Source organism: Labeo rohita, chromosome 3, assembly GCF_022985175.1.
Source record: "Labeo rohita strain BAU-BD-2019 chromosome 3, IGBB_LRoh.1.0, whole genome shotgun sequence".
Taxonomy (NCBI): Eukaryota; Metazoa; Chordata; class Actinopteri; order Cypriniformes; family Cyprinidae; genus Labeo; species Labeo rohita.
The window spans coordinates 3,033,511-3,056,880 of NC_066871.1; the positions used below are offsets into that span (position 1 = coordinate 3,033,511).

A 23,370-nucleotide genomic window follows, 5' to 3' on the forward strand; every position below is an offset into this window, starting at 1 on the left:
TCCGCACTCACAGATCTCGTGTTGTTGCATGCTATCGATGATTGGTTGTATGGTTTTCCTCTTCCGCCCTCATCGCATCTATCAGTCTGTATATTCCGCCTGTCTGAAGTCCTGATTTCTGCACGAATGAATCCGTGATTATTAGCAAGCTACAGGTATGAAGCACACATCTGTATGTACATGACAGCAAATGCGAGTGTTTAGCTTCTAGATGATCAGTTTGCCTGCCTGACTGCGCTGTTGGTCAGTTTTGCAAAGTAATTTCCTTTCGATTTCAAGTAGTATAGCATAGTATAGTATAGTTTAAGCATAGCTTAGCTTAGTGTAGTTAAGTATAGTGTAGTAGAGTACAGATAGTATATATGGTAGGTGTATGTCACGGTTTATTCCAATAAATATTTTATCGGGTACGTCGTCACAATGAAACTTGCTATTAAACAAAATATTAAAAATATCACACTATTTAGCTGACAGTAATTACAATTTATGTGACAAGTTGCCCCAGACTTATACTTAGAAGTGCCCTTGTTATCAAAGTTAAGCAGTTGAAATGGACTTTGACTATGACTTTGCAGGCATTTGTTTCATTTAAATGATTAAGAATATACACTAATTAATATAAAGCATCATGTTAATATTGTTGTTTTCCTTTTTTCTTCTTAGCAATTTCACAGGAACTGAAGAAAAACAATGGAACATCGGCGTAAGTTTTGTATTCACTTAAGTGCACATTTGAAATAATATTGGTACAGATTAAATTCACTTGACCTAATGTGTGTACTGAAGGTGAAAAAAAATTGGACACTCTTTTCTAATTGATAGATATTTCATTTTTACTCAGATGCTGAGTTTGTGGACACACACTATGATGCTCTCATTCAGAGAGTTACATCTGTGATGCCCATCACTGATAAGATGTATGAAAGCAGAAATCTTACCTGGGAAGTGTATTCGAAGATCACAAAGGCAATATCTAAAAAGTCCCAAATAAGAGAGCTCTTAAACGCTGTGAAATCTGGAGGGCCTGCATTAAAATCAGCTTTTTACAAAGTACTGCGAGACGTTCAACCTGAGGTCATTCAAGAACTTGAAGGTAAGGCTAGATTGGAAAAAAATGAAGAAAGCAATATACATAAGCCTTATGTATTTTCAGCTTTTATCTTATATGGATGTTGCAGGGTCATCCTCACAGACAGACCATGAAAAACAGGTAACTGAGTCTCACCATCAAAAAGTAGAAACGGAAAAGGAGGAAGTTAAGACACACAGACCTGAGAACAATATCATCAGGTGGAACCCATCCTCAATAAAGTACAGAAGTGAAATAGAGGAGCTCCGGAAAGATTCCTGCAGGAAGAAAGTCGGGAACCTCTACTTTTCCAGAAGTAATAAATACATTATTGGCTCTGGAGGAAGTGGCACAGTATATCTTGGCCTGAAGGAAGATGGCACTGAGGTGGCCATTAAACGAATAACCAAGGACCAACAGAAAAGCAAAGACTTTGAAAATGAACTGAAGCATCTAAGAGATTTAAATCTGGAGAGTAAGAACATTGTCAGGTACGTGGACTTAGCAGAGGATGAAGACTTTTATTATCTTGCATTACAGCTTTGTGAATATGATATGGAGGATTACATGGAAAATCTTCGTCAGGAAGAGCAAAAAGACAAAGCTTTGAGGAGAATAGTGAAGGAGATTCTTCTTGGCCTTCAAGTTCTTCACCAGGCTGAAGTGATACATCGCGACATAAAGCCTGGAAATGTTTTGATAGGTATTAAAAATAGCTTTTACTTACTTACTTTGCTTTGTGGCTTTACAAGAATGCATAGATTTTGTATTTAGTCAAGATCACAGGTGACTTAAAAACATACTCTCAACAGATTCAGGAAAAAACGCAAGGCTGGCCGACTTCGGCTTAAGTCGCAAACTGGAGGAGGGCAGAAGCACAGTGCATACTGCTAGAGCTGGTACACTTGGCTGGGAAGCAACGGAGATCCTGAATCAAGATACAGGTTACAAGAAGAGCTCAGACATCCAGGTCTGTGAAATACCTTAAACCGACTACAGAGATCGTATAGCTGTAGGAAAGATGAATTTATCTAACTCTAAAATTTTAAGTTGCTACTATCTGAAAATCTTAAATCAATAACAATGATTTTAATATGCATGTTTTTATTGTTTTTGTTTCTGAAAATTTCTGAAATATAATACAAATTTAATGAAACACTTATATTATACCTTCATATATCGTTTGATTGTCTTTTTGGAGCTTGACGGCCCCATTCACTTTTAATATTTGTAAAAGAGTGACCAGAATATTTTTCAAAAAAATCATATTTTGTGTTTCTAATAAAAGAAAGTGTATGAAGATAAATAACGACAGAATTATTCCTTCAAATCAACAGACAGAAAATACAATTTCTATATTAAATATTACTGATAAAATGGCATGTGATTGTGGCCACAAAGTTCAGATTTCTTTATCAGCTTGTTTATTTATTTCTGTCCTATGGTTAGCATGTGTTTCACAGTCTGCTCTGTTTATTTCAGGTTGCTGGGATGTTGATGTACTACATCCTCTCTGACGGGAAACATCCTTTTGGGGACATAAAGGATCGTGAAGAGAACATCAAAAAAGGGCAGCACTCACTTGAAGATTTACAAGATATAGTAGCAAAGGATCTCATAGAGTGGATGATCAACAAGGAACCAGCAGAGAGACTGACCATTGATGAGGTCCTACGACACCCTTATTTCTGGGATGATGACAGGTAAATAACAAAATTATTATTTTTTTGAACTAAAAGCGAGTTAATCTTGTGTATGTATATATATATATATATATATATATATATATATATATATATTTATTACATCTAAAGATATATTTCACAGTTCTACTTCTATCTAGATATATTTCACAGTTCTACGCCTACTTCTATCAGATCTCATGCATGGTTCTCCACTACAAATTCATAATTTCTTCATATCTTGCTTGCTTGAAATAGTTTCTTCTGTTTGTTTCCAGTTCTTCAGATGCTGTTCTTTCCTGATACTCTGACAAAATTACTCTTGACTCTCCTCTGAGTCACTGCCAGGATCTTGTTTTTAGATTTTGGACTCTTTAGGCTGGCATCTATCTTGAGCTGTGAGTCTGAGAATCATAAAGAAATAGTTCTGTCATTATTTACTCACCCTCATGGCGTTCAGTCATAAGAACCATTTTGATGATGCCATTTTGTCATTTTGGAGCTGGACAGCCTTCATTTAGTTTCAGTGTATTGACAAGTGTGGCCAAGAATATTCATTGTTTTCATATTCTGTGAAAGAAAGAAAGAAAGTCATAATGATTTGGAATAACATGAGGGTGAATAAATGATGACAGAATTTTATTTTTCAGTGAACTATCATAGATAGTACTTCATAGAAACATGCATATAGTGTATTGTATGTTGTGTTTGACATGCATGTCCTGGATGTACACCCTTGTTCTGTTGCTGAACTGACCTGCTCAATGCCTGCATGTTTTTTCTGTTCTTCAGTAAAGATGCAGTCCTGAGGAAGCTGGGCGACAGGCCTGAAATCCAGAACTATGAGATTTTAGCAAAACTTCACAAACTCTACATAGAGAAAGGGAACACTGAGGAAACAGACCCAACAGTAGCACTGAACATTAATGAGGCCTTCAGTGAACTGAAAATCGAGAATGAAAAGAAGTAAGTTTTAAGTCTCTTTTGCTCATTAAGGCTGCATTCATTTGATCAAACACATTAAAAATATTGTGAAATATTATTATAATTTAATACAAAATGTTTCTATTTAAATATATATTTTAAAAAGCTGAGTTTTTAGCATCATTACTCCAGTCTTCAGTGTCACATGATCCTACAGAAATCAGTCTAATATGCTGATTTGCTGCTTAAAGGGATAGTTCATCCAAAAATGAAAATTCTGTCATTAATTACTCACCCTCATGTTGTTCCAAACCCGTGAGACCTTCATTCACCTAAGGAACACAAATTACGATATTTTAGATGAAATTTTTTATTTTCTGATCCTGCATAGACAGCAGGTGAAGGAACAGAAAGGTAGTAGGGACATCATTAAAATAGTCCATGTGACATGAGTGGTTCAACTGTAATTATATGAAGCTACAAAAATAGTTTTTATACACAAAGAAAACAAAAATAATGACTTTATTCATCAATTCTTCTCCTCTGCACACTAGGGCGCCTTTATTGTGCATATATCAATAAATTAATGTTATATTACATGAGAGTTTACATGAAGTGTGGATCATGTGCAAGGCTGCTTATTTTTTGTCCTTTAGGAGAAATGACATCCTTACTATAGTGGGTGTGGATTTAAAGAACCTTTGGAAGCTCTTCAAGACAGCGGAGGAGATCACAGAGGGAAAACATTTTTCTAATTGGAAATCAGAGGTTAGTAAATGTGCAGGACTCACATAAACATACAACAGGAGCCTTCCTCTGCGTGCTTTGTACATTATCTTGGTTTATTTAGGAATGTGTTCGGACTGGTAGCTATGTAGCACACTAGATGTTCTGTGCTAGCCAAATGCCATAAACACTGTATTTTTTTTATTTGCAGCTTTTAAAAATATGGCCAGATATTAACAAAAAGCTTCCTGAAGATGTTCTTGGGCTGCTGCGGGTTTTGCGCAACAAACTGGTGCATGCGTGAGTGAGACAAAAACGTTCATTCAGATCTCAGTCGCATCTTCATTTCTGTAATTTGACCCTTTTACTCATTTCAGTTTGCTTTCATTGATAAGGAAATGTAGGTAGTCAAGTGTTGATGCATTTATTTTTGTGACTGTAATGCTTATATTTTGATATCTTGCGATGAATTCACTGTCTCTTTTGTTTCTAACAGAAATGTCAGGAATGAATTTGAAGAGAAGAAGATTTTTGACCTCTTCCCGGATTTTTTCATCAGTTTACACAGAGTGGCTAAAGTCTTGAACTGGAAATACTGAAGATGCTGAGAGCACATTACATCACAACACGGCATGAGTGTTTACTGTTTAGTAGACATAAAACGTATTATTTTAGATGGAGCAGACATTCTTGTTGACAGATTTAAACACTTTTCTCAACTTAATTCCTACATTTATTAAACTTTTGTAGTTAAGTAGATAAATTTACAGATTAAAGCTAAAAAATATATATTTTATTTTATTTTATTACAAAAGTTTGTTTTAATAGACTAAAACTGCTGCAGAGAGTCAGTGGGTGTATATTAGCAACAAAAACACATTTGTTTGACTTTTGTTTTATGATTTCACTGTAATCGACCACTACTCAAAACACATGATTATGAGTAAATTATTATGAAATCAAGATTTATCAAATCAGGGATGTAAAGATATTGTCTGTTTCCATTAAAGTGCAATATATTCATATGGCTGGTGAGAGAAGTCAATGAGTTTTATTTATAAACTTGTTTGGAAGTTATTTGGAATAACCGAACTTTGGGAACTATTTGAAGAGAGATTTGATAATATTGAGAATGAAATGCGATAAAGAAATCAATTCTCAGAGAATATCCAAGAAAACTACTACTAAAGCTCAACAGAACCAGTACAGAGGTCCTCCAGCCCTCACAGTGTATAAGAGCTCTCTCATTCTGGCCTGATAACAATCTGAGCTCTTCAATGACTGGACTAAGGTGTGGCATTCAGATATGTCAGGAACCAGTGGAATATGTCAAGAATGTAAGGTGACTGCTTGCCTTTCTTTTTATTTTCTCGGTTTTACCTTATTTTCATTTGAATTTGTTTAAATCACAAATAATCTAAATGATCAAATTTTGAATGCCTGATGTCAGTATACTCTTGGCAACTGCCTTGACTGTCTTTAATGCTGACTCCATCTTAGTACGAGTGATGCAACATCACTTCTCAGATCAATTTATACCTAGGGCTGGCCAATAGCTAAAAATATCTCACAATATATTGTTTCATTCCGTACTGGTAATTATGGAAATTAAAGGTTTAATTTTAACCACAAACATTATTTTAGTTTTAACAGTTAAACAAAATAACATTTAAACAAATATATCTTTACTTATATTTTCTATGCATATTAGTGTTAAGGAAAAATGTTGGCCTTTCCCCTGAACTACAGGAGGGTGCAATGAGCGAAATAATGCACCGCATTAAATTGTTTATTCAATGCAATGAGAAATAACGACTACATAAAGCAAATATAATTTCGTGGATTGCAAAAAGGAATTATGAACAAAACAGAATCATGTATTTATGCATAACTTAATACAAAAAGCCGAAGTGCCGGTCATACAGATTGTATTTAATTCAGATCACATGAACACATTAAAATGAGTGCTGTGCCTGCCTGCGTTAAAGAGATTGTGAATAAAAATATTTATGATGTTAGATGTTATCAAGTTGAAACCACGAGATGCGCCGCTGCTGCGTTTTCATTCAAAATATTTGACAAATAGTAGCTCAGCGCGGAGAAAGCCACATAAAGTTAAAAGAGGTTCATCTTCTGTCTCAAGAATTTGTGGGGGTTTTATTCAATTCCACTGCGTTTCTGATGTCACAACTTGACTGTCTGCTTGTCACTCATATCGCCAGGCCTACTTAAAACTCCGAAACCAGAACAAAAAAGGCCAGTTACATGGCATATTACGCAAAAGCAAGTCAAAAGCATTCGGAAACTAAATGGACAACAAATAATTTTATAACGAATAACGTACGCTGTCACTAAAAAGTAAGTAAATGAAGAAAAATAAAATACAAACTGAAACATTAAATATGCACATGCTACACACAGAAAGTCTAGAAAAAAATTAACATAAACATAGAATAACCAAAATCAGTACGTTTTTAAGACCCTTTTGAAAATCCCCGAGCTGTCAACTGTGACAGGAAAGGGGAAAAACTTTTGGGCGGGTCTTAAATTTGGCTGGTAGTTTTTCTGAGATCTGTGAGCCCCAAGCTGTGTCCCAAAGTGGAGTGCGCGGACCCCGAAGTGCGTATTTAAAGTGCGATTGCGTCCCAGCTTCACGACGTAAGCTGTCCCAATTCAGGATGCACCTTCCGTGTGCATTCCAAGGCCGAATGCGTCACCGCGGCCCGACGAAGGCTGCCGCAATTCGAAAGTGACTTCAAACGCGGCCTCCGAATTCCAGGAAAATGAAGTGTACATCTGCGTGGATCTGAAGGACTCGGCCCGGCTATACAGAGCTCTGTTCAGGTGTTACTGCTGCCGCTGAACATTGAGATGAACAATGCAGAATTTGTTTTTATTTATTCACAGTTTTATTTTTATGGTTACTTGACTGCCTAAAATCAGGGTTGCAAACCTTTCTAAATATGTTCACCATCATGACAATAAACCAGGGCCGTGCACAGAACCCAACCCCCCCCTCAAAAAAGTTTTAGAGTGACTTAAATCTCACAACGTGGATTACACGTAGTGAGAGATGAATATAAGATTTCTAAGTATAATTGTAACTGAAATAAGAGAACAGTTGAATGATTTAATAAAAATCAAAACTGAATATGGGGACTATACGATGCTGTCCTGCAATCAGAACATCTTTTAAACAGTCCAGACTACTCTGGTATACTTGGCATCGACAGCAGCTGGACTTCAACAGTTTTAACTGTGCAATGTTCTAAAATGTGTACTTTATGAAATACGTGCTCAAGTTCTGTCTGAAGATAAAGCACAAGACAAGCACATTATTGTTGTTAATTGTTGTTGTTATTATTATTAAAATATTTCTGGGCATTTTAAGCATATTTTCTGACTCCCTTTAATGCATTTGCCCTGTTTTGATCCATATTCCTTTAAGGAGATAAAAATGGTCCTTATCAACCTTGATTGACATGGCAATAAAATTCCATCACATTATTTTGGTAGTAAAAATTTTGGGCTGGTTTTTGTTGAAGTGGGCGGGTTTTGGTGAGCTTTTGGGCTGGAAATCGTCAACCCGATCTGGCAACACTGCTTGTAAAAAGCATTCACGTCCTCGTAGAACTGGTGTATGTACAAGTGTGTGTGTGTGTGTGTGTGTGTGCCACACTCTATTCTAGTGAATATTTTCCCGTGTAGCTGTTTCATTTGAATATGTAGATCATAGAAAAAAAGTTTAGCTGCGATGACTTTTGTGACAACATTATAGAGGAGCATATCATCACAGTATACAGGGTAGGTTGTCACAACGTAACCTGCTATTAAACAGCTTATACTGGAAGCAAAACAATTATTAAACATACACAAAAAAAAAAAAAAAAAAAAAAAATGCTTGATGCTTAATAATAAGTGCCCTTGTTGTTATTGTAGTTCATTAGTTTAACCTTTCAGTTTAAATCTACTTTGACAATGACTTTACAGGCATTTGTTTAATTTAAATTATTAAGAATTTATATATATATTTTTTTATATAAAGCAGTATTTTAATATTGTTGTTTTTCTTTTTTTGTCTTCATAGCAATTTTACAGAAACTGAAGAAAAACAATGGATCATCGCCGTAAGTTTTATACTTACTTTAACTTAAATGCACAACATTTGAAAAATAATGGCACAGATTAAATTCACTTGACCCAGTGTTTCCTGGCTTACTTTGATTATGTTGATTTGATGGTTTGTTACCATGTACTTGAAGATAAGAAAATTTTGAAATTTTTATTTATTTTTTTTTTTGACTGTTTGATGTTTGATATTTACACAGATGCTGAGTTTGTGGATACGTATTATGCAAATCTCATTCAGAGAGTTACATCTGTGATGCCCATCACTGATAAGCTGTATCAAAACAGAGTGCTTACCAGAGAAGTGTATTCGAAGATCACAAATGCACCTACTCCACAAGCCAAAATGAGAGAGCTCTTGTACTCTGTGAAAGCTGGAGGACCTGAAGTAAAATCCGCTCTGTACAAAGCACTGAAAGAATATGAGCCTTATTTAACCCAACACCTGGAAGGTAAGGCAATAGTGGAAAAATGAAGGCTATATGGGATACAGCTGCAGCTACTGGGCATGCGCACATCAATAATGCGTAAAAATATTTTTGTCACGCTAAACAACATTAATTACTGTATTTGCATTAAGGGGAAGGATTAGGGTTGTTGTAGGTGTAGACATTATTAAAACCAGGGCCCTGAGCTGGTTGAAATGAGGTTTTCAATAAAACTTTTTAATAAATGGATTTTGCAGGGTCATCCTCACAGGCAGGCCATGAAAAACAGGTAACTGAGTCTCACAGTCAAAGAGCAGAAGTAGAAAAGTATCAAGCTAAGACACACAGACCTGAGAACAATATCATCAGGTGGAACCCATCCTCAATAAAGTACAGAAGTGAAATAGAGGTGCTCTGGAAAGATTCCCGCAGAAAAAAAGGTCGGGAACCTCTACTTTTCCAGAAGTAGTAAATGCATTATTGGCTCTGGAGGAAGTGGCACAGTATATCTTGGCCTGAAGGAAGATGGCACTGAGGTGGCCATTAAACGAATAATCAAGGACCATCGGAAAAGCAAAGACTTTGAAAATGAACTAAAGCATCTACGAGATTTAAATCTCGAGAGTAAGAACATTGTCAGGTACGTGGACTTAGCAGAGGATGAAGACTTTTATTATCTTGCACTACAGCTTTGTGAATATGATATGGAGGATTACATGGAAAATCTTCGTCAGGAAGAGCACAAAGAAAAAGCTTTGAGGAGAATAGTGAAGGAGATTCTTCTTGGCCTTCAAGTTCTTCACCGTGCTGGAGTGATACATCGTGACATAAAGCCTGGAAATGTCTTGATAGGTAGCCTATTAAAAATAGGTTTATGAACTATTTCTTTTTTATTTCATAAGCATAATGATTGACTTTGTATTTATTCAACATCACAGATGTTTTAAAAACTCTGTAACATACTCCCAACAGATTCAGGAAAAAATGCCAGGCTGGCCGACTTTGGCTTAAGTCGCAAGCTGGAGGAGGGCAGAAGCACAGTGCATACTGCTAGAGCTGGTACACTTGGCTGGGAAGCAACAGAGATCCTGAATCAAGATGCGGGTTACAAGAAGAGCTCAGACATCCAGGTTTGTGAAATATCATGCATTAGCTGCTAAGATCATCTATCGCGGGGCAGTAAAAAATTTTCAAACGCTAATATTTTAAGTTGTTTTAATCCGAAAATCTTACATCAATAACAACAATTTTAATAGTATTTTTTTAATCACTTCAAATGAACAGACAGAAAATGTTATTCATTAATTTAATATTACTGAAAAAATTGTCAGACTAGTCACAAAGTTCAGCTTTCTTTATCAGCTTGTTTATTTCTCTCTGTCCTGCGGTCAGTATGTGTTTCACAGTCTGCTCTGTTTATTACAGGTTGCTGGGATGTTGGTGTACTACATCCTCTCTGACGGGAAACATCCTTTTGGGGACGTGAAGGATCGTGAGGAGAACATCAAGAAAGGGCAGCACTCACTTGAAGATTTACAAGATATAGTAGCAAAGGATCTCATAGAGTGGATGATCAACAAAGAACCAGCAGAGAGACTGACCATTGATGAGGTCCTACGACACCCTTATTTCTGGAATCAAACGTGTTTTATGCCTAATAACTGTATGTTGTTATGTGCAGTTAAATGAAAATTCATAGCTATGGTTAATGTACTTTTTTCTTTAAAGATTATGTACACTTCTTTCCTTTAATCAGATGTTCCGTAACTAACCCCTAAGTTTATTTTATTTGTGCTTGTGTCCTAATCCTTATTTTCATTTGAAACTGTTTCTCATAAGTAGACACGTTTCTCAAATTCATACTATTTAAAAAAACAACTCTTCTGAAAGAAAATGGTGCTGTAAAAGCATATATTGTGTCATCTGGCTTGATGTCTCTTAATGTGCTCTTTGTCTGCTATTTCCTTTAGGAAAACTAAAATGCTTAGGATGCTAGGAGAGATAGAGGAAGTCCAAAACAGAAATTTAGAAAATCTTTCTAAGCTTTGCGACTCTGCAAAGAAATTTACGGAAGGCAAAACATTTAATAAATGGAAATCAGAGGTGGGTAGAAATATCCAATTACGTGACTTTATACTATATAATATTATAGATTTTTACTTGTTATTGTTATTTTCCTTGTAATTGTTATTTATAAAATATCTATAAAAAGTATGTCATGACATCTAAATTAACATCTGAGGTTGATGACATTCCTGTGATCACAATCATTTTGTAATTGTTTACTACTTGCATTGTATTTGCAGCTTATAGATGAATGGTCCGACATTAACAAAGACCTTCCGGAGGACTTACTTGGCCTGCTGCGTGTTTTCCGCAACAAACTGACACATGGGTAAGACATAATTAATTAATAATTAATTAAGATCAAAGATCTCAGTTATCTCTCTATTATTCTTTTTTAATTTTCCTCATTTCAAGTTGGTTTATTTTAACCAAGCTATGATGTTTATTTGAAGCTACAAATTATTGAAATCAGGATGAAAAAAGTTGAGTTTTGATTTTAAATGTAGTAAGAGATTTCTTACATATTGCAACTTTCTCTCCCAATAAGTATGTATTTTGTATCCAATAGGGGATTTCATGAAGAGATGTTCGACCGTTTTCCAGATTTCTTCATCAGCTTACACAGACTGGCTATAGACATGGGCTGGAAGTGTACCTGGTCTTAAGATAAGCAAGGAGAACATCAGCACCATGGACAAGAATTTTTAGGCTCTAGTTTGTCCATGGAGGGGTGAAGAGACACATGTGACCCATCAGGGAAGCATGTGTCACCACTCTCATTTTCACACTTCTCTCCTGCTCTTTAAAAGAACCGAACCCAGACCCCTTTAAGTGGACAAAGAGGTGGACCAAGTGAAAAAGGACTCAGGACTGTTCACACTGTTGCTGTTCCTGAAAGAGGACTCAGTTCCTTTTTTGGTCCACTTTAGCAGTAATGGTGTCTCAGACCTCTTTGTGTTCTATGGAGTAGAGAGGGGATGAGCGCTTTTTTCCCATATATATAATGGTTTCCCCAGTAATGGCAGTACACAAAGCAGTGCAGCACCTGACTTTGAAACATGCAGCACTCAAATTTATTCAATGAAATCAGATGGCCTTTTTAAATTTTAATAATCACATTACGCTACACTCTTAAAAATAAGGTGCCAGAATGAACCAAAAAGGGGGTTTCGCGGCGATGCTTTGGAGGAACCATTTTTGGTTCCCTGAAGAACTATTTTGTGAAAGGTTCTTTAAAGAACCGGGGTTTTACTTGGTGCCATAAAACACATTTTTTATGACAAAAAAACCTTTTTAAAAGTTCTTCAAAGAACCACTGAAAACAGGTTCTTTAATGGGGAATAGGTCCACATTTCTTCCAGATCAGCATCCTCATATTTATCGTACTATACATTTTCTTTAATAGGATTGTTCATGAAATAATTTTGGGGGGAAAAGACCCCAGAAGTAACAAGACAACGAGATATATGATTAAAACGTTTATTGCTTTTACAGTATACATCAATGCAGCACATACATCATACCTTGATACTGTGTGTGCCTGTTTAATAGGGATGTGCACGAGTACTAGGGTAGCCTACTCAGTAGTGTTGGGAAGGTTACTTTGGAAATGTAAGAGGTTACAGATTACAAGTTACTTGATTGAAAATGTAATAAGTAGTGTAACTTTTCAATTACTTTATTAGAGTAATGTAACATTACTTTTAATTACTTTTTGATTACTTTTCTAAATTTCTAATATTTTCAACTGTTAATCATTTTAAGATTATAATAAGGGATAATATACATCTTTATTTTGCGATAACAACTGGCTGAATGTACATTATCTTACTTATTACACAGCTGCTTGATAGATTTAGATGTTTCGTGTCAAAATTATTAGACACAAAACACTGATCTGAGTTGAAATATTTGAACGCAAAGCTTCCATGAAGAAATCAGTTGCTAGCAAACGGCAAGTTCAAACTAGACATTTTAGGGATACAGTGCAGTCATACCAGTTTTCTTACACCACATAAATAATTAAGTAGTAGTACTAGTTTGTTAGTTATCTTATAATCCATTATAATGTACAAAAAAAAAAAAAAAAAAATGGCAGCAGCTGCGTTTGTATGAAACAATAGAGCAAGTCCATGATACCAGGATGACAGAATTAAGAAATTAGTATATTATAGACTTTTCATTAAGACCCTAAAAACTCATATCAACTTGTGGAAAATGGGCATCCGATGACCCCTTTAAATAAAATAAAATAAAAACACACACACACACACACACACACACACACACACACAAAAATGTCCATCCCTAGTGTGTAATACACTGAATACAACAGGGTAATGTCAGTATCCCTAACATTCTATGCTCTTTTTTTCCATCGTGTGGAAACTGCCACTGGTGGTTCAAAGAGTTCCCACTTTTACAGTACTTCTGATCAATGGTTGAGGCTGGGTACACAGGATCCTGTTAAAAAAAAAACTATAGGCAGCGTCCGTGTTCGTGCTGTTGCTTAAGTTAAAGCACCATTTCTCTGTAGTTCCAAATATTCATCTTCATATTATTAAATTGTATCTAACAGTATCTAAAATTATTTTATGTATGGTGAAAAAAAAAGACGAGTTATCTTTCAAGTATACATATCTTAATTTGATGTTCTTTTAGTACATTGCCAGTTAAAATGTATTCATTTTGTACAAAAAGTACAGAATTTTACATTAATTCGTTTTGGCTTAGATTATATTTTCATTCTTGTTTTGTTCTCAGTTCTGTTCTACCATTAAATTTAAAGGATTTGTTGTGGAGTGAGGGGAAGTAATGGTTTTTCAATATGTTTGGCTGACTGTATTTTTTCATGACAATGAACAGGTTGCGTTTGGTGAGTTAGAGGCGCTGACACGATCACTTGATTTTTTTCAATCGCTTATAGGAGCTTTGTCTGTAAGTATTAAAATGTTTAGTAAACATAAAGTACTTTATGTCCATCTTATGTTCAGTATTTTCTTTTCATTTTTTTCTATAGCAACACTATTCATCTCTAAACAGAGCCTACATTGGTCAGATGGTACAGTGGTCATGTGGTTCAAGTTGTTGCTCTCAGAAGACTCCCAGTTCACAAGTTGCAATTACGACTTCTACGAGAATGTGAATGCTTTTTACAAGTTGGAATCTCGTAATTACGGGAATTCCAATATGGCGTAAACGCACCTATAAAGAAGGGGAACTCTTTTATGAGGGCAGAATAAGAGGCCATTTTTATGGATTTCTGTGGAGAAGTCTTCACTATGCTGAATAAACAGCTTTTTAGAGGAAACGGCTCATCATCATGTAATGAATCAACCGCCTATCTTCAACATGTTTTACACTAAACAATACTTTTGGATTAAACTAGTTTACCATGAAAAAAATGCTGTTTTCATTGATTTTTTTTTTTTTTTTTTTTTTTTTTTTTTTTTTTGAGACAGGTGGGATTTAGCTTACAGCACTTCTCATTGATTCCTTTGGTATCCGTAAACAGTCACTGAGTGTTGTACAACTCTGACTGAAATTCAGTGACATCAAGGCTGTAATGTGAAAGTGCCGTTACGCTTTATCTAATAGTAAGTAATAAAAACCCTCTCATCTCTCTATAGTAAAACAGACTCTTGTACGATGATGATACCTATTTACTTGTAGACTACACTGTAAAAAACAATTTGTTGAGTCAACTTAAAATAATTTGTAACCTGGCTGCCTTAAAATTTTAAATTCAGTCAACTCAAAAAAAAGTTTATTCAACTTGAAATGTTAATTTATACTAAGTTACAACTTAGATATTTGAGTTGAATCAACTTATCAACTTAAAATTTTAAGGCAGCTGGGTTACTTACCCATCTGTTAAGTTTAGCAAACACAAATATCTAAGTTGTTACTTAGTACAACTTAACATTTTAAGTTGAATAAACTTATTTTAGTTGACTGAACTTAAAATTTGAAGGCAGCAGGGTAACAAATTATTTTAAGCTGACTCAACAAATTGTGTTTTTTATTTTTTAGAGTGTATGACGCACGTTACTAGAAGAATAAAACATCAGCATGCGCTAGTGGTGAACAATAAGTGTTGAATATGAGACACAGAACCACAGATTAGGAGCCATGATTGTTTCACGATGCCAGTCTTTCATCTGGGACAGCCAAAAATCATGCAGTGTGTTTCAAGCTTAAGGCAATCTTTCAAGCATTTTTCTTACTCTCATTCTGATTTCAGCCGAATTAGTTTAAAGTAACTAGTGATCCAATTGCAGGACATTCTGAATCATTGAAATTTTACCTGCACATATTTTCTTTGATAAATGATGCTTGACAACAATCTCTCACCAAATGTCAGCAAGGGCAAGGATATGATTGTGGCCAACAAAAAGTCACAGAGAGGTGGTCGTGTTCCCATTCACATTAATGGGGTGGAAGTAGAGAGATTTAAAACTAAAAGTTCCCTAGTGTTCACATCTCTGAGGAACTTTCCATAGTGAGATGGGAAGACTACTTTCTGCAGGGGCTAAGGAGTTTTGGCATCTCCTCTGACATTGTGTCAAACTTCTACCTGTGCACCACAGAGAGCATTCTGACAAGCTGAGCTCATCATGGCAGCCCTTTAGAGTGGCCTCTGAAGCATACAAAGAGCAGCTCTACATACACTCTATGCTTTTAAATATGCTTTAGAAACAAATAAACTAAACTAAACTAAAAGTGAACTGGGACCCTGCTCAGGAGGAGACCATTCCTCTGGTGCCACTATTGTGGGGAGGGCTGAAAAACGTCATCAGTGAATCAATGATAAACTGACTTTAAGTGAACAAGTGAGTGTTGTTGAAAGTGCTTGTAAACTGCCCACTCGCTTGACCAACACTAACACCAAAAGAAGTGGCTCAAAGGGAGTATGAATAAATCCCAAGTCAGCACTGTATGAGTCAGATCCAGTCTCTGAGCTTTCCTCAGGAGCTTAACTACAAGGTCGTTTTTGCCAACTGAATGGCCAGCCACAAGTTTCATGATATGCAGGTGATGGCTGCCATGACACTTTGAGTGTGGAAGGAGTGTGCCCCTTATCCAACAGCTCTTGCAGAAAGGTTAACATGGATGACATGTCACAAGAGGACAGGTACTTATTCTGTGCTGCACACCAATCAGAAAAGACTGACCATTTAAGGGCACAGAGGCATCTCACAGATGGGGCTCTGGCCTCAAAAATGGTGTTAGTAAGTCTTGTGGGAAGCTGTAAAGGGCTTGACCATTGACTCTTCGAGGGGCCAAGCATGAAGGCTCCACAGCTTAGGCCAGGGATGCCATATCATGCCACTCATTTGAGAGAGGAGGTTCGTCCTCAAAGTGGTTGTCCAAGGAGCTGCAGGTAGCAGCTGAATTAACTCAGCAAACCACATCTGACTTCTCTTGAGTGGGGCCACCAGGAAGACTGAGCACCTGACTTCCCTGACCCGTCTGATGACCTGAGGAAGCATGGCAAGGGGGGAAGGCATGCAGGCAAGTGCTGGACCATTAGTACACCAGGGCTCTTGCTCCTTCAAGAAATAATTTGGGCAGTGGGTGTTGTCTTCTGAGGCAAAGAGGTTCACCTCTGCTCTCCCAAAGACAGACCAAATCATTTGAACCATTTGGGTGTGTATTCTCCATTCTCCTGGAGCTATATTGCCCTTGGACAGCATGTCTGCTCCTTGGTTCAGTCTGTCCAGCACATGAACTGCCCTCAGTGAAAATAGGTTGCATTGTGCCCACAGGAGGAGGCATCTTGCCATCCTGTAAAGGAAGCGTAGCCTGACACCACCTTGGTGAATTATAAAGGCTATGACCGTCATGTCTGAGTGGACCAGGATGCCCTCTCAAAGCTAGCAGGAAGGTTTTTAGAGCCAGAAAATCTGTCATCATCTCGATGCAGTTGATGTGCAGGTGTTGCTCCAGGTTGGACCAGGAGATAAATGCCAGTATGCCCTTGTATAGTGCTCCCCAACCCGAGTTGGAGACATCTCTTGTAACTGCCTTCCTTTTTGAGGTCAGTCTCAATGGGACACCTGTCTGAAACAGGCAAGGGGTTTTTCAAGGGTCCACAGCTCTGATGCTGCAATGGGTTACCCTGAGATAAAGACATCCCAGGCACCAAGCATGGGGTGGTACACAGGCTTTGGGCCAAAATTGGAGGGGCCGTATGTAAAGCAGCCCCAAAGGAATCACAGAGGAGGTGGCTGACATGAGGTTGAACATCCTCTGGAAAACCTTGAGGGAATGTGAAGTCCCGAATCTGAATGAGCTGGTAGCCACTGAATTATCAGGAAGCGTTATTGCATAATCTGTGCCCGCATCTGGGCCAAGTCGATAACTGTCCCCAGGAAGATAATTCACTGATCGGGATGATTCCCAATATTACAAGCCAATTACAAGTCAATCGTTGAGGCAATTCATAATGCGGATTCCCATCTGCCTCACAGGAGAAAGAGCAACGTCCACATACTTCGTAAAAGTATGTGGGGCCAGATACAGTCCAAATCAGAGTTTGTATTTACAAGCCAACCCTTTGAATGACAATCTCAAGATCGGTCTGTGATGAGAAAGTAAGCATCTTTCAGATCCATGGAAAAAAAAACGTATCTAGAGCATATTTCTGCTATGATCTGTTTTAAAGTCAACATCTTGAACTGCCATCTCATAAACATGCGGTACAGATGCCTGAACTCGAGGATTGGCCTGAGCCGTCCAGTTTCCTGTGCCATTATAGAGGTCCCGATGACCTCTTCATTCTTGCCAGTGGGAAGAGAGTTGATTTTTATCACCTCTGACTAAATCAGATGTACTGATGAACTGCAGACAAAAAGTCTTTGTTGTAGTTTATTTCTTGCAAGAAAGGCCAAGTAATCATACAGAGGTTCTGCAGAATGTGTGACAAAGAGGAACACACTGACTCAGTATTTATATCCTATATTTATTTCTACCTCATCCAATCATAATGCATACTTAACAGAATGTCTCCTTTTAGGGTATCAATGTTTTCTAAACATTCAGTGCAATGCATCTTCCTTGAAATCAGGATGTAGCCATGCTTAGCTGCACAACCACATTTTACACATTTCCTGTTGTTCTTTAACACATCAAGATACCTCAAGTATACTGATGAAGCATTTAGGAAGTTTAAAGAACGCTCTTCAGTAAAGCAAAAAATAATACAATTTCCTGTACAGTCCCTACCTTTCAGCTCCATCGACCCAAGCCACACCTTCAACAGCTCTTATTTAAAACTCTTGTTGAAAGGCTATCGTCCATGTTACGGTAAGTGTCGGTAACAACTTTCTGGTGAGTACATTACTTAATATATTAAATATATATTTAATCAAAAGTACGTAAGCAGCACTTTATTGTGTATATTGGTATCAGTTCTTGTGATATATAATTTAGATTTAATGTCGATTTAATTTTAACGTCGACAGTATTGATAGCATTACGGTAGTCTGTGTCGTCACTAAGTTTTATAGCTGGTTTAAACTGGTTTTCAGACAAGTCTGACTAGAGTGATACGAAGACCAGCAACCCATCTTAGGCTTTAGCAAGAATTGAATTCAACTATTTAAGATCACACTGAAGACATGAAACTGAAGTTCTGGTATAAATTTAGGCGCAAAAAGAAACTTAAAAATAGTCTTTTTGATCATTTTTTTAACAAAAACATTGAAATGCTTAGAAATACTCGAACAAAAGAGGCCATTTTGGAGCTCTCTAAAGATAAGTCTAAAAGAAAAATTGGAAACTTCTACTTTTCTAAAAAAGAGAAGTATAATATTAATCCTTCAGGCCCAATACCAGTTTATATTGGGTTCATGAAAGACGGCAGTTTGATAGCTATTTATTGTTTTCATAAGAGTAGCTACAGTGCCTATTTAAAATATCTAATAAGATGTTTACAAGATCCAAAGCTTGAGGGCAAGATCATCAAATATGTCGGCTTAGAAGAGGATGACAAGTGTGATTATCTGGCAGTAAATCTTTGGGATTACAATCTGGATGAATACGTCAGAAACCTTCATGACTCACAAATAGTCTCACAGATTAATATAAAGGAAATAGTGATGGAGATACTTCTTTGCCTTCAAGTTCTTCACCGGGCTGGAGTGATACATGGTGATATAAATTCTAGAAATGTCCTAATCGGTATTAAATATTTATTTTCATTCTTACTTTTTACATAATTACTCAGAATATCATAACATATATATTTTTATATGTAAATTCCAAACTATTATCTATTCCCAACAGACTCTGAAAACCGCGTTAGATTAACTGGCATCAAACTAGAGGGAGAAACAACAGACAATACAGATAGAGCTGGTACACAAGACTGGGACGCAACAGAGGACCTGGGCAAAGAAAATAAATACACAATGAGATCAGACATCAAGGTTAGTGAAATTTCCTACATAATTACCATAATTCAACTTTTTTGTTTCGACCCCAAAAAAAACTATTCTACGTGGAGTCTACAAATCTGTATTCAGCTAGGCATGTGATCTCAACATATAGCCTTTCATCTATGTGGAATGAAGTGTCTTCACATCATCAAGAACTGATCAAATGTTCAGTTTAATTCAATTCAGTTTAGTTTAACTGAATTCAGTTGAAGTCACTTTAAATAAATGCATCTGCCTAATGCATGACTGTAAATGGAGATTTGCATGTTCGTCACAGTCTGCTCCATTTATTGCAGGATGCTGGTATGTTGGTGTACCACATCCTCTCTGGTGCGAAACATCCGTTTGAGGTCTTAAAGTATTGTGACATGGAAAATGATGTGCAAGATATTGAAGCCCGGAATCTCATAAACTGGATGGTCAACAATGCCGTAATTGATGAGGTCCTAAAACACCCTTTTTTCTGGAATAAAAAAAGGTATATATATTGTGGCGCTGAGGCCAGTTGCTCCTCGTTATAAATGTGTTCACTCATCTGCTATGGGGGGAGGCGTCTGGGGGGGTAGTTTAGGGGAGGGGCGAGGTGCACGGAAAAAAAGGAGGAGCGCGTTGGTCAATTCAGAGTGGAAGGAAAGAGAAAAAGGGGGAGCTGGAAGAGAGCTCATGGAGAAACATAAAAATAATAACCCTCTGCGTTTTCTTGTGTTTTGCGAAGTTAGGACGCCTCCTGATACCCTTTGCTTTAGGTTGTAAGTTCAGGAAATAAAAAAAGGCCGTTGGCTGTTTGTTGAACCGGATCTCCGTCTCCTGCCTATTTCATCTGGGAAGTTGCACGACGCTACAATATATATATATATATATATATACACTGTATATATGTGTCAATAACTGTATGTCGTGCTGTGCAGTTAAATGGAAATTTATAACTTTGTTTTGTTAATGTATTAATTTTTTCTTTAAAGACAATGTATACATTTATCCTTTTTATCAGGTGTTCCCTAACTACCCCTTTCAATGAAACAATTTGTGTTTGTGTCCTAATCTGAAAGAAAAATACATGTATGATGAATGTTGGGCTTAATTTGTATTTATGGAAAATGTATGCTTGTTCTTTTGCTAAATTTACTTGCTCTTTGCCTTCAGAAAAGAGGAAGTGCTTAGGAAGCTGGGTGATCAACCTGAAGTCCAGTACTATATTGATATTTCAAAAGTTTGCAAAACTAGAAAAGCTGAAGAAGGCCTAACAGCGAGAGAGGCCGTAGAAAGGACCTTCAGTAATAAAAAAGACAAGAGCAGGTAAATTGTAAAAAGTGTTTGATGTGTAGGGACAAAGGGGCTTTGGTAATCTTGGCTCCTGCCATAATATATAAACTTTTGTTATTTTAACTTTAGTTGAATTTGATACTGTTTCTCACAAGTAGACGCGTTTCTCAAATTCGGACTTTTCAAAAAACAGCTCTTCTGAAAGAAGAAGAAGCTGTTGTTTATTTTTTGCCAATGCTGTAAAAGTATATATGAAGAGTTCAGATGCAAAACCAGCTAAATCCATCTGACATTTTTCTTTCAAATGAGCATATCTTTCTGGCTACTTTGTATAGGTTTCTATGTAAATACTGGCACTTCTGTTTGGGCTGAGGCTGAAATTTTGCGAGTTTGAAGTAAAAGTATTTGATGGACGTATAATATGTGTCAGAAGCATTCACTCAGTATCATTATCTCATTTTTGACCGAGATGGCTTTTAGCTGGTTTTGCATCTGAACTCTTCATATTGTGTTGTTTGGCTTGATGTGCTCTTTGTCTGCTATTTTCTTTAGGAAAACTACAATCCTTACGATGCTAGGAGAGATAGAGGAAGTCCAAAACAAAAATTTAGAAAATTTATCTAAGCTTTGTGACTCTGCAAAGACATTTACGCAAGACAAAACATTTAATAAATGGAAATCAGAGGTGGGTAGAAATATCCAACTACATGACTGACAGAATATTATAGCTATCCTTGCTGAATTGTTATTTATAGAATATCTATAAAAAGTATGTCATGACATCTAAACTAACATCTGAGGTTGATGACATTCCTATGATCACAATCATTTTGTACTTGTTTACTACTTGCATTTTATTTGCAGCTTATAGATGAATGGCCAGACATTAACAAAGACCTTCCGGAGGACTTAATTGGCCTGTTGCGTGTTTTCCGCAACAAATTGACACATGGGTAAGAAAAACCTCAATTCAAGTTGGCTTATTTTTACCTAGCTATGATGTTTATTATTGAAATCAGGCAGAAAAAAAGCTGAGTTTTGAATTTGAATGTAGAAAGAGATTTCTTACGTATTGCAACTTTCTCTCCCAATGTGTTTTGTTTCCCATAGAGGATTTGATGAACAGATGTTCGACCGTTTTCCAGATTTCTTTATCAGCTTACACAGATTGGCTATAGACATGGGCTGGGACTGTACCTGGTCTTAAGATGAGTGAACATCAGCACCTTATTGTAAGTAGGAGATGAGAGAGCCTCTACCATGGGGACTAGAATTTTTAGGTTCTAGCTTGTCCATGGAGGGGTGAAGAGACACACGTGACCCATCAGGAAAGCATGTGTCACCACTCTCATTCTCTTTTAGAGACCCCACTGGACCACCATGTGATATTGGAGCTCACATCGGCCTAAACCAGTCTCAGACACTTGTCTTCAGGGCCGGCCCGTGGCATAGGCAGAATAGGCAAATGTTAGGGGTGCCGTCAATCCCTAGGGGCGCCAAAATGAGTGAAGTTGTTATTTTATTTTATTAATTTTTAAATTACCAATACTACTTCAATACTATGAATTTAAAATATAAAAAAAAAAGTGATCAGCCACCAAAAAAAACAAAAACAAAACTATTTTATTACTCTCTGACTCACCCCGGTTCGACACGTGATCAATCTCCCCTGCAAAGCCGCACTTTCACATACATCAGTCACCTGATCACCTGATTATTTTATTGATTTATATATATATATAAGTTTATTTCCAATCTGCCTGCAATTTTCAAGACTTTTTTTTTTTTTAATGAAAATTATTGGTGGAATGGGCTGTGAAGCAAGGGGCACCAAGTAAGATCTTGCCTAGGGCAGCAAATTGGCCAGCACCGGCCTTTCTTGTCTTTTCTGCTTTTTTGTAATTTCATAATAAATATAATTACATACAGCAGTATGTATTCCGAGAGTTTCATTTCTAATATTGTTTTATTGTGTTGTCTTATTCTCTTTTATGGCTTTGCATGAAATTACAGAAGAGTTAATACTCTTCTCCTAATACTAATAATTCTTCTTTAATAAGGGTATTTAGGATATGAGGTTTACAATAAACTCCATGTGAGCACTAGATTTTAACTGGTATATATCTGCAACACTCAGTACTAGCATAACATATCATTTTGTTTGAATCAACCATTCAAACTTTTTTGTAATGATTTCACATTACTATTTATTTGTACTCAAAATAAAAAAAAAAACATATATAGAAATATTTAGTCTAAAATATAGGCATGATAATGGAACAAACGATAATATTAGGGAATAGTTAGAAATTAGGTAGAATCAATAAATTATTAATAATTTACTGCCATTTTGTGAATAGTAATGTAAGTGATGACAGCAAACAATCAATACAGAATGAAGTGTTTTGAAAATCAAAAATGTGGAAAGTTTGCGTGAGAGGTAGGTTTAGGGTAAGGGGATAGAAAATACAGTTTGTATAGTATAAAAAACCATGATGCCTATTGAATGACCACATAATGTGTGGACTTATAGTTGTGCACTAGAAAGTATAAACCTCCCTTGCTGAAAAAAAAAACAAAAAAAACAGCTAAAACCAGCCTAAGCTGACTGGCTGATTTTTTTTTTCAGCAGGGTCGTACCT

General features: G+C 36.5%; 3 protein-coding genes across 4 annotated transcripts; all 3 read left to right on the forward strand.

Moving 5' to 3' along the window:
* The first annotated feature begins 20 nt into the window (after positions 1 to 20).
* Positions 21 to 5,429, forward strand: LOC127160692 (probable serine/threonine-protein kinase irlF). Of its 2 annotated transcripts, none has more exons than XM_051103347.1 (10): positions 21 to 155; positions 664 to 703; positions 842 to 1,093; positions 1,179 to 1,772; positions 1,882 to 2,039; positions 2,552 to 2,772; positions 3,544 to 3,717; positions 4,332 to 4,443; positions 4,613 to 4,701; positions 4,898 to 5,429. In XM_051103347.1, exons 2-10 carry the CDS (start codon positions 691 to 693, stop codon positions 4,998 to 5,000), a joined length of 1,716 nt encoding a protein of 571 aa, XP_050959304.1. In that variant the 5' UTR covers positions 21 to 155; positions 664 to 690; the 3' UTR covers positions 5,001 to 5,429. The 2 variants fall into 2 exon arrangements, with proteins under 2 accessions (XP_050959304.1, XP_050959310.1); XM_051103353.1 differs by having other exon boundaries at positions 4,613 to 4,751; positions 4,898 to 5,010.
* A 1,593-nt stretch (positions 5,430 to 7,022) lies between these two features.
* LOC127162962 (serine/threonine-protein kinase/endoribonuclease ire-1-like) lies at positions 7,023 to 12,256 on the forward strand. The gene is made up of 9 exons (XM_051105915.1): positions 7,023 to 7,245; positions 8,489 to 8,528; positions 8,730 to 8,981; positions 9,215 to 9,809; positions 9,930 to 10,087; positions 10,383 to 10,568; positions 10,928 to 11,060; positions 11,264 to 11,352; positions 11,593 to 12,256. The coding sequence occupies exons 4-7, from the start codon at positions 9,662 to 9,664 to the stop codon at positions 10,934 to 10,936; spliced, it is 501 nt and encodes a 166-aa protein (XP_050961872.1). The 5' UTR covers positions 7,023 to 7,245; positions 8,489 to 8,528; positions 8,730 to 8,981; positions 9,215 to 9,661; the 3' UTR covers positions 10,937 to 11,060; positions 11,264 to 11,352; positions 11,593 to 12,256.
* A 5,893-nt stretch (positions 12,257 to 18,149) lies between these two features.
* LOC127162960 (uncharacterized) lies at positions 18,150 to 23,357 on the forward strand. Its single transcript, XM_051105911.1, has 8 exons — positions 18,150 to 18,332; positions 19,152 to 19,208; positions 19,314 to 19,456; positions 19,762 to 19,943; positions 20,609 to 20,761; positions 21,281 to 21,413; positions 21,593 to 21,681; positions 21,839 to 23,357. Exons 3-8 carry the CDS (start codon positions 19,439 to 19,441, stop codon positions 21,933 to 21,935), a joined length of 672 nt encoding a protein of 223 aa, XP_050961868.1. The 5' UTR covers positions 18,150 to 18,332; positions 19,152 to 19,208; positions 19,314 to 19,438; the 3' UTR covers positions 21,936 to 23,357.
* Positions 23,358 to 23,370: the final 13 nt, after the last annotated feature.